At 38.9% G+C, this 15,220-nt stretch overlaps 1 protein-coding gene and 1 non-coding gene across 3 annotated transcripts in view; one reads left to right on the top strand and one right to left on the bottom strand.

The window, feature by feature from the left end:
• The window catches only part of LOC146922352 (general transcription and DNA repair factor IIH subunit TFB5-like), an 84,870-nt gene extending 81,711 nt beyond the window's left edge, over nt 1-3,159 (bottom strand). The window contains exons 1-2 of one of the 2 annotated variants that reach the window (XM_085715338.1): nt 3,072-3,152; nt 1,771-2,097 (exon numbers count right to left, since the gene is read on the bottom strand). In XM_085715338.1, the coding sequence (XP_085571464.1) occupies nt 1,917-2,097; nt 3,072-3,106 (216 nt within the window). In that variant the 5' untranslated portion in view covers nt 3,107-3,152 and the 3' untranslated portion in view covers nt 1,771-1,916. Of the gene's footprint in view, nt 1-1,770; nt 2,098-3,071 lie in introns of those variants that run through there. The other variant, XR_015012426.1, reaches the window with a different exon arrangement.
• Nucleotides 3,160-9,850: 6,691 nt separating this feature from the next.
• On the top strand, nt 9,851-9,956 carry LOC146922356 (small nucleolar RNA R71). Its single transcript, XR_015013066.1, has one exon. It is a non-coding gene; the product is annotated as a small nucleolar RNA R71 (small nucleolar RNA).
• The last annotated feature ends 5,264 nt before the right edge of the window (nt 9,957-15,220 follow it).

Consider the following 15,220-nt stretch of genomic DNA (forward strand, 5'->3'; position numbering starts at 1 on the left):
AGGTACAATTGAATTATCAAAAAATCATTTTTATTTAGCCTTTGAAATATCCACTTGAATATTCTACACTTATTTTGATTCAATCCACCACATAGGTAATAGGATAAATAAATAATTATTGTAAAATTCATGTGGTTAATTGAGATACATAAGTATTTGCTTATATTTCTTTATTGCATATGAAGACAATCAACGAAGCATGCACCTGAGGATGTATTTGCATAATGGAATTTCATAATCATTGTCATGTATAAAGTTATTGAATTATGGGGCAATGGCTTATATAGATGCAAATGGTTGAGAGCACAAATAACACAGCTGACTGCTGAAGACCATATAAGTCATTTTCATCGAAATTTTGTTTGAAAGTCCACACAATCATGAAGATTGATGTATTTACTGTGGGAGCCTACACAGCTGACTGCTGAACCTCTTGTTTCGTTTGATATTATCAGACATGTTGCAAACCTAATAGGGAAAAAAGATGTGAGCATGAAGGTAAGAACACATTATAATAATGGAGAAATAAAAAAGGTTGATATCAACCAAGGCTGGAAAACAAATACATGAAGAATGGTTAGAATAGCAAACAATCATGAAGAATGGTTAGAAGAAGTGAATGGAAAAAGAGATTCGGACAACTGAACCTCACCGCACACTCATCGACATCAACCGTGCCTCCCGTAACATTCTCTTTATTCTCCAAATCGGCGGCGGAACCACCTACTAAACCATCTCGAAGGTGACGAAGTTATATATTTTTTGAAACAACATTATATAATAACACAAATCCGGCACAAGACCTGCTAAACGAGAAGGCAATGATACAACAAAACAAACCGAAATAGAAACTGTAGCAACGACACACAGCTGCTGTCATACAGCAATTTGTCACGCCCCAAACATTGAATAATCATGAACTGATATGTGTATACCAGTTAAACAATGGAATGACAAAAGGGTCTGAAGGTTACATCCAAACATCAGCAAAACACAGAAAAGATGAATGGAATAGCAAGATTGGAGTGTATTTATAGTGGGGATTCGGTTGTAGAAGCCATGCCTTGGAAACCAACATACGAGTTATGATTGGTAGGGAAAACCGAGTCTGCATGGGGTATGGGAAAGGTGAAAATTATTAGCATGAAAAAAGCATTGAACACCACCAAGAGTTATTGGGACGCGGCATACCATGCAAAACCAAAGAGTCATGATTTGAATTTCAAAGTGGGTATAGAATAGGAGGGAAAATTTGGAGGGTTAAGTTACTAATCACAATGAAGGAATAATAGAGGGAAAAATTAGGTTAACTTGTTGCAAGACCTAATAAGCATTTAGAGTAAGGGATGACACCAACAATATAATAAAAAAATATAATCTATTTTTTTAATAACATCAACAACGATCTTTATTATAGAAAAAGTTGTTTAAGGGTATAATTGAGATAATAAAAAAAGTAAGTATAAATACATTCATCTAGTTTATTACACTTTTTAAATGATAAAAGTAAAAAAACCAGATATATATACATAAAAATTAGCAAGTAGCTACGCTAAAGCTTATCGGCAATTCTTAGACCCTAGTGTAAAACACTACAATTTATCTTAAGAAAATAAATATAGTGCTAATAATTTAAATTAATTATTAAGGCACACACACATAGAAATTATCACATCAAAGAAAATGCATATAAAACAAAAAAAATTACTCACACAATTATAAAGATATTCATAATTATACATATATAACTGTACTATGTGTCTATAGAACTTTTCAAACGGCGAATCACTCTCGACATCAATGGAATAGTGTTTTCATACATATAATAGAAAGGAAACATAATTAAAAACTAATATCACATGTATTCCAAAGATGAAATTCAGAAGATACAAGAAACATATAGTCCTGAGATCGAATCAAGAAGGTTTGACATATGTGTTGTCCTCTCGAAACTTTGCAATTTGACTTCGAATCATTTGCTCGACATGGGGTTGAACAAACATGTGAGTACTATCCAATATATGTATTATGAATTTGTCAGGATGGAGGCAAAGTGAAGCATTCATATTGATGATATATTGAGCCATAGGTATATCACTGCACAACCAACAAAAGGAATACAAAGTTCAAAGAAAAAAAAAATTATAGCATGATGTCTACTACCACCGATTTTTTATGTGGAAAGAAACCGTGACAAATGTTTACATATTCAATTGTCAATATAAAAAATTAAGAAATTCTGAACCAAAAAGGAAGAAACCATTACTCTTGTCTTTCCAATAAAGAATGAAAGGTTAATCGAGTCCTTCAATTATTTGTTTATTTTATAAAACAACCCCCAAGATGTTTTGAAATTCACTATTCAACAAAGCCGTAGTCATTTATTCCTTTAAAATCATAAAAGAAATTGGGAATAAGAATGCAACAATAATGGAAGGTATATTGAAGACCAAATTAATCGTAAAAAATAACCGAGCGCATCTTCTCGTTAGTAATTTGATGGACCAAACCGACTAATGAAGGCTATATTTTAGACCAAACTAACCGTAAAAAATAACATTCAAGATCATACCAACAAATGAGAGACAGTCAAGAATATTGTTGTAATTTAGGTTAACTAAGTGATAACGGTTTGGACCTTGGGGTGTGCATCTCTCAAGGTCTCGTGTTCGATTCCACAGTTGCCAATTTCGATTCTTTGGTCCATAGCTCTAACTTTAAATGGGAACCACAAGTGGACGGTGAGATTGGACCCCTCGGATCGGTAGGTCCTTAGTATTGTCCTTTACACATTTGAGGACAATTTTTTATTTTAATTGAAAACTTAGTACCCGATCCAAGGATTGGAGACCAATCCTAGTTCATGTATGAACCGACCAAACACAAGAATGGTTAACACCAAGAGTATTTGAACATAAGACTTATAGAGGAGCACATTACGAGGTGACAAGCCTACACCACATTCGGGGTTATTTGAGGACTAAAATTACTAATTAATTTTTGAAATGAATTGGATTAAAAATGCATATGAAGAAATGAAAGGAAAAGAGAGAGTGTTTACGATTACGAACCAGGAAATGAAGACGCCTTTAGTTGCATTGACCATGATGGATGATGTGTGGAAAGAAAGACAAGTTTGTGGATGGAGTCGGTGAGAAGTGATAGATATACCGACAAGTGTACCAAAAACTATCGAAGTAGTAAAAAATATCGATCCACAAGGAATTTGTGTTAATTTCAATTCTAGCAAGCGCATTATACGTTAGGATGTGTAAAGTTTGTATTTGGGTGCCCTTGGGCAAAAAAAGTTTGTTTTAATCGAGTTGATTAAAGTAGAAAGAGTTCGAAAGAAAATTATATTGAGATGAATGGTTAAGCCGGTGAATCCACTATTGCTCTATATGACAAGTCTACCTCTCTTTATTCTCAATTACTACTCGGTTTTACGATAAATTAACTAAGTGGTTTTGATCAATCTCTTGACTCAAAACCCTTTCCTAAGTTATAACCTTATTAATCTCTTAACTTGATTGAATAACCGTGGAAGCAATATTGGAACGTTAATTCATGTATCATAACCCTCAATTTCCTATCTCTAGGTTCCTAGTGTTGAGTTAAACAAAATTACTATTTCGGGATTAAAAGCTAGGGCTTGTAGTCATTCAATTCCTAAGATCAATTCATGTGATTGCAAGAAGCTAGGGCTATTAGTCATACAAAACAATAACATGAAAAGCAATAAACACAAGTAATTACGAATAAAAGCTGAATAGCATTGATTATAGAGAGAGTTCAACTACAAAATCATATATTACAATAGTTTCATCATGGCTTAACCAAACTAAAGGTTTAGCTACTCATAGCTAAACAATCGTAAGCAATAACAAGAGAAAACATACATAAATCTAACCAACGGAGTGTTGGTATGAGATTCAGGGGCTCGTTCCTTGGTCTCCTCGGCGTCCTTAGTGCTCAAAATCGCAATAATAACCGGTCTCTCAACCCTTGCTAGCAGCTGGATATTTATAGAAAGAAATTAGGGTTTCGAAAAGCCCATCATCGTGCCACGTTACGGGCTGGTCGTGGCATGATGGTCTTCATTAATCCTACGTGGCGACGGACAAAACCTAGCATCGTGGCACGTTGCATATTGCTTCGTGCCACGAAATTTCCGAAGGCGATCCTTTGTCCCACGCTCATCAATCGTGCCACGAAGGTCACCAAACGTGGCACGATGCTTCATTCTTGGGCAATTTTCCTTGTTTTCTCCATATTTCTTATTTTGAGCTCTTGTTCTGTTTTGGCTTGATTTCACCATGAATTCATTGCGGTTGACTCTCTAAATGCTATAATAAAGACCTAAATATGACTTAATAACTAATGTTGATGCACCGTCATCACAACCCCAAACTTAAACCATTCTTTGTCCTCAAGGAATCCAATTTACAAATGGAAAAATCGCAGTGAGATATCAGCTTACCAACCAATGATATGCTTAAAAAGTTCACTCCTTTCCGATGTAATGATGTACGGATGCCTAGCTCTTACCTCCAAATCCACAACTCCACGCAATTGTTTGAATAGGGTCACACAATCATCATGCGGTCATTGTATTACCGTAAGCTTGAAAAATTTCTAAACCGTCAATCAAAGTCGAGTCAAGTACACACTTTTAAGGTCTTTTTGGGTTATAACGGGGCTTAGGTTAAAGGTGGATATAATTTGGGAAGTAGTGTTATAAAACAATGAAGTTAAGCTCATACTACTTGGATATCTTTGGTAACAACACGTAAAACCAATCTCGTTCCTTTCAAATTTAAAACGAGAAAAGTACTAGAGAACTTATTCTTTTCGAGACATATAAACATTGTTGGTCTCATATACAAGATTCTTTTCTTTTCATTCATTTTTTCTCGCACATTTCCAAGTGCTTTTCAAGAGATAAAATATATAATTTAGCCATTTTTCTTCTCTTGGTTCTCTAGTACCCCCACCCCAAACTTAGTAAGTTGCTAATTCCGAAGCAACCCCAAACTTGAACATTTCACATAACCTAAAGAGCTTACTTCAAACAAATAATTGGGACATTTATTCCTAAGGCCTTCTAGGTTTGTAACATGGCTCGTCACCGAACAAAAAGATCTATACCTAATGGCTCAATTTGGCTTCACAAAGGATAAATAACGCATAAATCGGGGTAGGCTCAAAAAGGCTCAAGGTACCAAGCACTTTGCCTTAGTGTGTACAAAACAAGACCAATCAACAAATAGAGAAATATCGCAAGTTCTAGAAACAGCGGTTGCATGGAACACTCATATATGTAAAATTCGAAAAATAAAAATTTGGCTATGGACCTTACAAGTTGAGATATACGGGAGTTGTGGCTACCTAATTCCTTTGTCGAACACTTCCCTTTGAATCAATTAGGCATCATCCTCCTTGAACTCTTTGGCATATCATTGGTATAATGTTCACAAACAAACGGAAAGCATCACAAACAAACGAGATTCATTAATAATAAATACGGGAAAGCATCACAAACGGGGGCAATAAAGTTAAACAATGTCACCAACATAATGTTCAAATGGAATAAAAAAGTACATCAAAATTAAAAGAACAAAATACGAAAGCTGAAAAGTAAAATTGGACTCCAAGTCCATCACGCTCATCATCATCGGTGGCCTCCGGATCGGCTCCTTGCAAGCCTCGCATAAAACTCATTTGCGCTCTGCACACTAGCTGCCCTCCCACGATGGAAGTCGGATCGAAGGCGACCCTCTCTCTCACCAAAGCACGTCTCCTCTGCTCCATAATGTAGTCCTCCATGTTGGCTTCGGTGCCAAACCTATCAAAAGCATTGCTGCGGCGACCTCTCGACGGTGCCGATCGGCCAGCAAGAGAAAGCTCCGCTCCAAAGTAAGGACCGCCCACATATAGTTGTGATGATGTATCCCGAGCCCAGCAAGCCATACCTCCTAAGTAATCCAGCATCATCGGGTGTAGTGGTGGGTATTGAGGCGCATCCTCCCGCATAGGTTGTGCACGAGATGGTCCTCCACGCTCCCTCTCGAACCGTTGGTCCTTCCCGACCCTTCTTCTTCTCAAACTTCACCATAGCGGTATCATCAATGTCTCCCTTTGACTTTAGCATGATGTCCCCAAGCTCCTCCGGGACACCTTCCTTCTTACACAAAGCATTAATCAAGCAAACGTGCCCCAAATGCACCGAAGTCCCGCAACGCCATCTCTTGGATACTCATGTTGAGCGTTGCCCAACATTAATCCCATAGCCAAAGATAATGGCCTCCAGAATGTACAGCCTCTCCATGGGTAACTCGGATGTTGCAGAGACACTCTCAATCGTAGAATGAATGAATGAAGCCAAAGCCTTGTATTGTGGCTTAAGATCCACCACATCCATCCTAGTGGGCAGTCCGGTGGCCCTAGACCTCACATAATCGGTACACTCTATCCCAATTTCTGCGAGAATCTGTGAAGCACATCATCGGATGGAAAGTTGTTTGTGCTTCTCTGCCTCCTAAACTCCACGTGACACTGTCTTGGAGGCTTAAGCCCTAGAAATGCATTGATGGCTCTAGGGCTGTAATCTACCCGCTTCCCTCGCACATACGCAACACGACTCTCACTTCCAAATGCATTAGCAAAGAACTCGAGAGCGATGGTTCGATTGCTCTCTTTCACTACCATGTCATTAAGCTTTTTCCACCCAAGTGTCCTTATAGTGGTTTCAAATTGGGGATACCTCTCGAAGGTTGATGCAATCAAACCTCCTTTCACCAGAGAATTTGAATCCCTTGATTTTCTCGAACCGTTCGGCATGAACATCATCTTCGAATTTCTCATAGGTAGGTTCGGGGGTGGTTGGGTTGATTGGGTGTTGCGGGTTGTTCTAGAACGTTTGTGGGATGATGAGGCCATTTGTAGAGTTAGGGTAGATGTTTGGATAGAGGGAGATGAAGATTTGTGGGTTAGGGTTAGTGAAAGAAGGGTTTGGTTGAATTTGTGGTTTAAAGATTAATGGGTTGGTGATATTTGTGGTTAGGTTGTTTGTAGGGGTGATGGAGATGATGAATTGAGGTTTAAGGACGAATTTGAGAGGATGAAGATGAGTAGGATGAAATTTGGGCGAGTTTCGGTAGGGAGAATGAAATAATGAAACATTTTGTGAAGCATGTATATATAGGCAAAGGGTCATCATGCCACGTTGGGTGATGGTCGTGCCACGAAGCCGTTCGTAATGGTCAAATGATTTCAAAACTTCCCACTCACGTGCCACGATGCGAAAAACGTGGCATGATCATCATTCTCGGGTAGCAACGTGCCACTATCATAGAACCATCGTGCCGCGTTCATAGTTCTTCCGGCAAACGTGCCACGTTTTGAGAGTGTTCGTGCCACGAAAATTCCATGGCGAACCATGTTGAAACAACTATCAAAACGTGCCACGATGAAGAACCGTCGTGCCACGTTGGTCTAGACTTGGAAAAAAAATTTCTTTTTCAAACTTTCTAAAAAATATTTTTGCTGTTTTTGTTTTATGAAAATGCAATAAATAAATATAGACAATACCCGAGTGGATCTAAATCCGATGGGTTGCCTCCCATCCAGCCGCTTCTTTACCGTCACTAGCTTGACCGATGACGACCCCTAAGGATCATTTGACATCTCTCCCTCTTCATTGTTTGGGAGTCCACCTTCACGGTACAGTTGCGGCTTTTGTTCTTTACCCTTTAAGGTCTCTTGAATACCGGATTTCCTCGGCTCCACGAGTTTCATAAGAAGGCTTGTTCCTTATCAACCCTTTGTCACAATACCTCCTAGCTTTCTCTATCGTGTCGGAGAAGATGGAGAGCATACACCATTGAAAGGCTGCCGGCCCATTACGCATCCCAAAGGGGATCTTCCTATAAGCGAGATATACCCAATGGACCGGTGAAAGTAGTCTTTTTTCTTTACTCCAAGTTTCCGATCCCCCACACTTGTTGTCAATGATGTTTCAGATGATTGTTGTTGCATTTGTTCTGTGCTTGCTTCAAGTTGCTAAACACACTATTTCACCTCAACATCTTCAACCATTTTTTACTCTTTATAGACTTAACAATTGCTCTTTCCATAGGTTGAATAGGTTGAGGCTCACGGGAGTTATTTTCAACTATTCCTTCAACAATGTCAATCCGATAACACTTTGGGTTCTCATCTTGGTGCTTCATTGCCTCAAAGATATTAAACACCACCTCGCTCCTTATGGAATCTCAACATCAACTCTCCCCTCTCAACATCAATCAAAGCACGACCGGTTGCAAGGAAAGGTCTTCCTAGAATGAGTGGCATTTCTTCATCTTCAGCCATATCTAAGACCACAAAATCTGCCGGAATCACCACGTCATTAACTTTGACTAGCACATCTTTAAGTACACCGAAAGGATAAAAGATTGACCGATCGGCTAAAGTAATGGTCATTCTTGTTGGTTTTGGCTCGCTACATCCAAGCTTCTTCATCATTGAAAGAGGCATCAAGTTGATACTTGCTCCCAAATCACTCTACCAATGTCTACCGGTCCAATGGAACAAGGGATAGTGAAAGCACCGTGATTCTTCGGCTTAGGTGGCAGCTTCTTTTGAAGAATAGCACTACAATTCTCTAAAAGTGCTATGTTCTCATCGTCTTTAGGCTTCCTTCTTTTAGTCAATAAGTCTTTCATGAACTTAGCATATAATGGCATTTGATCAAGAGCTTCACCGAAGGGAATATTCATACGAAGTTGTGAGAAAAGTTGCATGAACTTCTTGAATTGACCTTCATCATTTTCTTTCTTCTTGGCTAAATGAGGTATGGAAGCTTCACATATGATGGAATAACTTGTGGTTTATCTCCATCTTTCAAGATTTGACTCTTCGACTTCCTCAAAATTGAATCCTCATATATCAATTTCTCACTTTTTTCTCCCTCTATTTTTTTCTTCCTTTCATTTTCAACTACTCCTTGATCACTTTCTTTTTCAACTTCACCATCTTCCTCTATCTCAACTACTACATCATCAACCTTCTTTGGAGCTTTTGGAACTAATGGTGTGAAAACCTTTTTGCTCCTCAATTCAATAGCATTACAAGACTCATTCTTAGGGTTTTATTTAGTGTTACACGAGAATCCGCCTTTGTTTTGTTCAGCCAATTGCTTAGCTAATTGCCCTAATTGAGTTTCAAGCATCTTCCTGGAGGCTTCATTGTTCTTTCTTTAAGCTTCTTGACTTTTCTTCATCTCTTCAAAGTTGCCTTGAGTCATCTTCATAAAGTTCATCATAGTTTCCTCAAGAGTGAAGGCTTTCTTTGTTGTTGTTGTGGAGGAGCAAGCATTTGAGAGTTCAAAGCGTTGTTATTTGAGTAGCTAAGATTGGGATGCTTGTTGATTCTGGAGTGTAGTATTGATTTTGCCTTTGATAGCCTCCCATGTAGTTAGCTTCCTCGCTAGATCCTTCGGTACACATTCACCATTGGGATGTTCTTCACCACATAAGTCACACTTGATTGCGGCTACTTGTTGTTGCTTGTGAGCCAAAGTGAAGCCTTGAAACTCCTTAGTTAGAGCCTCTATTTTCTTGTTCATGGCTGCTTGATTAGCTAGGATAGCAGTTTGCTCACTCACCCCAAACACTCATCTTTCTTTCTTCTTAGCTTCAACACGATACTCATTACCCGCTATGTTTTCGATTAGGGCTTGAACTTCATGATCAGTTTTACTTTTGAGACTACCTCCCGCGAAGCATCTAAGACCATCCTAGTGTTTGGTGTCACCCCCTCCGTGAAGATTTGGAGGTATTGTTTCTCCGTGAATTTATGATTAGGGCATCTCTTAAGAAGCAAATTGAATCGCTCCCAAGCATCATACAACGACTCACCTTCTCCTTGCTTGAAGTTAGAAATCTCCATCTTCTTTTCCCAATATTTAGACATAGGGTAATATTTCTCTAGGAACTTCAGCTCTAACTCTTCCCATGTTTGGACAGTCCCGTTCGGTATGGTTAACAACCAATCTTTTGCTCTTCCCGTCAAGGTGAAAGGAAATAGCCTTAGTTTCTTTTGTGCTTCGGTCACGGTGGCTGGTTGCACACAAAACTCGCAAGTTTCGGCAAAGCGGCTTAAGTGTTCATGTGGACTCATAGCTTCGGTCCCATCGAATTGTTTGTCCCTCAAACCGTTGAGAACGGTGGTCTTGATGTCAAAAGCAACGGGGTTAGTCGGTTGAAAAATGTGGGTCGGTTGACCGCGATGAGTTGCTAACCCATAGTCTCCTAGCTTAGGTCTCGGTGGTACAACTCCTTCCATGATAGCAGATTTAGGAGAAGCAGATGTTTCGAGATTCAAGAGAGATTTGCTCCGGTATTTGTTCTCGAATACCCGGTGGAACGAACCGAGACAACCTTTGCAACCGGACAGCTTTCCAGAGTGCTCTAGCAGTCCTTTCAATTTACGGATTGAATTCGAGATCGTCGGAGCTCACCTTACCTCGCATAAACAACAAAATACCTTAGTAGCACTTTGCACATTACAAAGTAATTAAATGAATACTAAAACGAGAAAATTTAAAATAAAAACGAGAAAATTAAATTGCGTAAATCCTAAATTATAACGTAATTGCCTTGTTGAAATAAATCAACGGTCCCCGGCAACGGCGCCAAAAACTATCGAAGTAGTAAAAAATATCGATCCACAAGGACCGTGTTAATTTCAATTCTATCAAGCGCGTTATATGTTAGGATGTGTAAAGTTTGTATTTGGGTGCCCTTGGGCAGAAAAAGTTTGTTTTAATCGAGTTGATTAAAGTAGAAAGAGTTCGAAAGAAAATTATATTGAGATGAATGGTTAAGCCGGTTAATCCACTATTGTTCTATATGACAAGTCTACCTCTCTTTATTCTCAATTACTACTCGGTTTTTACGATAAATTAACTAAGTGGTTTTGATCAATCTCTTGACTCAAAACCCTTTCCTAAGTTATAACCTTATTAATCTCTTAACTTGATTGAATAACCGTGGAAGCAATATTGGAACGTTAATTCATGTATCATAACCCTCAATTTCCTATCTCTAGGTTCCTAGTGTTGAGTTAAACAAAATTACTATTTCGGGATTAAAAGCTAGGGCTAGTAGTCATTCAATTCCTAAGATCAATTCATGTGATTGCAAGAAGCTAGGGCTAGTAGTCATACAAAACAATAACATGAAAAGCAATAAACACAAGTAATTCGAATAAAAACCGAATAGCATTGATTATAGAGAGAGTTCAACTACAAAATCATATATTACAATAGTTTCATCATGGCTTAACCAAACTAAAGGTTTAGCTACTCATAGCTAAACAATCATAAGCAATAACAAGAGAAAACATACATAAATCTAAACAACGGAGTGTTGGTATGAGATTCGCAGCTCGTTCCTTGGTCTCCTGGCGTCCTTAGTGCTCAAAATCGCAATAATAATCGGTCTCTCAACCCTTGCTAGCAGCTGGATATTTATATAAAGAAATTAGGGTTTCGGAAAAGCCCATCATCGTGCCACGTTACGGGCTGGTCGTGGCACGATGGTCTTCATTAATCCTACGTGGCAGCAGACAAAACCTAGCATCGTGGCACGTTGCATATTGCTTCGTGCCACGAAATTTCCAGAGCTGATCCTTTGTCCCACGCTCATAAATCGTGCCACAAAGGTCACCAAACGTGGCACAATGCTTCATTCTTGGGCAATTTTCCTTGTTTTCTCCATATTTCTTCTTTTGAGTTGTTCTGTTTTGGCTTGATTTCACCTTGAATTCATTGCGATTGACTCTCTAAATGCTATAATAAAGACCTAAATATGACTTAATAACTAATGTTGATGCACTTGTCATCAAGAAGCTCTCGCGACACAATTCCTTTTGAAGCGGCGGTTATCGCGATTATTCCGACTAGTTAGAGATCGATCGGTGCCACTCTTACTTGTTTCGAATCACAATCTTAGGAATATTATTCTTTGGAACATAATAATTATCAGGAGTTTTATTTTTAAAAGCAATGATTATCTAGACAATTGATATTGGTGTGGCTCTATGAAGCACGGATATGACACGGACACTAACACTAACACGCCGACACCGCTAATAATCCGAGAAAATCACATAACTCAGGTGTAATTATAGGTGTTGATGACGTATCATACATGACATGTGTCCGCGTGGCGGATCTTGAATAAATTTCTTGGGGGTACCAAAATTGTATATAATATATATTAAACGGTTTCATGAAAAATCACCGAGCATGTAACACCCATACTAGACGTATCTAGAAAGTCTAGCACGTGCGTTGAATTTAGTACTTGGATACACTAAAACATACAACAATGAAAATTTTGAATGAATTTATATACAACATAACACGTTCGTACAAAAATCAAAACATCACATCTTGTCTAATAAAATGAAATACATCCTTGAGATCCATATTCTTCATGCTTCGGATACGAACGAGCTCTTGCCGCAAAATCCATCCGGCTACTACCTCGACATCCAACCCGATTATCCGAAACAAATAAGGATTGGGATGAGACATAATGTCTCGGTGAGTTCCCCTAAATCCTAGGCTATAGGCAACCTCGAGGGGAAACCTACGGTCACCACGTGTCTACATTACAACCCGACGGTTGATTATACGTGTGTGGGGACTTGCATGCTTAGACGGTAGTGCATACTAGAGCCGTCATAATCTTATCTTAACTGTTATAGGCTTCACATCCTATACGTGTCATGGCGGTCGAGGGGGAAACTAGAACCGCATTGCCAAAGATACACTCTACGTATCGAGGCCTAAACATAACATATCATGGCACGATTCTAAACCGGACGATTAGGGAAACCTAAGATCGTCATCGGCATAACATACTTTACTTGTTCTATTGCATCTTGCACTTGTCTTAAAGCATCTAATGCCATTGCTCTTAACTTAATCATTTATGTAATCACTATTACATAATCATGAACATAATCATAACATAACATAACATAATCATGCATGAACGTATCTAAGTTCATTAGTCATTATGTTAGCGTTGAACATACAATTATCATCTTGATTCATTTTACGGAGAGTCCCGGGTGGAGTAACCCCGAGTACAATCCCATCATGACCGATGTAAACCTAGCTAAGGCACATCGAGACTCCATCGGTGTCGTGCGGGTCCCTTGCGGCTTAAATCGTTCCCCTTGGGGAACCTCTTGTATCCCCCTAGCGTGGATATCAAGAGACACCAACACCTACATCTTGCTTACTCGGTGACATGCGGGTCCCTTACGGATTAAATCGTTCCCATCATGAGAACCCCTTGTATCCCCCTGGTGTGGATATCAAGAGACATGTCACCTACTTATTCATTTTAAACATAATCTTAACATGGCATAATCATGAATCCCAAAGGGTGGGAAACTATCTATGGAACTCACCTAATCGCAATCTTGAAGCAACTCCAAGCTCCAAGCTCAAACATGCCCAAAACCTTAGTTTTGCTCCCTTTGCTTCCTTGCTCAAACCATTCAAACCTATCATCCTTTTCTTGCAAACCAATACACCATTTCAAGATCAAAACCATACTTCAACATTACCCTCAAAACACATATTCAAAACATCATGTCAAAAGGAATTCTTGGTGAGGAAGGATAGAGATATTTATCCATTAAAACTTATTATTATTACCTTGCTCATGTGGAGACCATACCTTGCACCAATTAGGATTCACCTTCACCATATACCAAACCCTAGATTTCCAATCACTTCTTCAATAGGAGAATAGAAGAAAATCAAGCATAATCCATACTTCCTTAATCTTAAATGATCATAAGAGAACAAGTTTGGAAACTTACCAAAAGAGGATGAAGTTTCATTAAGATTGGTGAAGAGAAGAAGTTGTGAGATCACCAAAGTTTCTAGTTGTTCTTGAGAGAGAGGAAGAAGAAAACCATAATGAAAGATCCATCTCCAACCCTAGAATCCAAGAAGGAGGAAGTTTGTAAGCTTGAAGGAGGGTGGAAGGAGAAGGAATGGCGTGGGAGAAGAGAAGAGAGAAGGAGAAGAATTCTTTTCCCACTTAGAGAGAGAAAGAAATGAGAATTATGAGATATTTTGGTCCAAAATCATTTAAATATCCATTCCACGCGAATTTACCAATTTACCCTTGGCTCAAGCGTGTTAAAAACAACTCGATACTTTTCCCGTAAAAAGCCGACATGTCATAAAATATTTCCAATAATTTACTTTCTATGAATTAAATTCATTCGACACGGTCAACGGGTAATATACCGATACCGTCGGGCGGGATATCACAGAGCAACCAACGGTCTAGTGGTTGGTCTCTTTTGATTGTGGCTTGTGGGAGCTGGTTCGATTCCCCACAGGAACCTATTTTTTTGAATAAAATATAAAAATTACGGTTGAAATATTAAAAACTAGACGGAGGCGGGACTCGAACACCGCCCAATTTCAATGAAAGTTCGGCACCCCTTCCACCGCAACCAATGGAAATTCATGATATAATTATGCCTAATATCATATATATAGCAATGTTAGGGGTTGCCATGGCACCTGGGGGTCTCAACAGAGATCCGCCCGTGTGTCCGTGTCGACACGGGGACACGCCTAATGCGAGGAGTGTCCGTGCGTCATCTGTGGTTAAAATTTCAAATAAACTATGAACTAAATTATACATTTACAATGAAAACCATTAACCATGTTGCTGATTAAAAATTCACTATGCCAAAAGTTCAAGCTTTAATTGAACATGAAATCCGACAATAGTTGAAAGGGGGACCTTGCAACGTAGCTATATCCAATTATTACATAAAATTGTCAAACTTCAGGTTTCTAAAATACCCGAATTCCATTTCCAATTACCAGTTTTGAAACCTTAAAACAAACTTACCTTAGAGTGAGTGACAACCGTGACGAGAGAGTTGAGTCGATTTCAATTAGCAAGAGAGTGAGAAGAAAAGGTGGTAATGATCGGTTGAGAGACTTGAGACGTGAGAGAAACGGTGAGATATTGAAATGGAGCCCGAGGGCGAAGAGGGAGACGCGTACGTTGTCTCGTTTCATTTATACAAAAAAAAAGGCAATAATCTGGTGTGACTATAGCACACAATGCCCTACGGTAGGTCCGCCACCGCAAATCCTACACTACTT

The sequence above is a fragment of the Medicago sativa genome, chromosome 5 (genome assembly GCF_051527215.1).
Source record: "Medicago sativa cultivar Bolivia chromosome 5, Bolivia_mono, whole genome shotgun sequence".
NCBI lineage: Eukaryota > Viridiplantae > Streptophyta > Magnoliopsida > Fabales > Fabaceae > Medicago > Medicago sativa.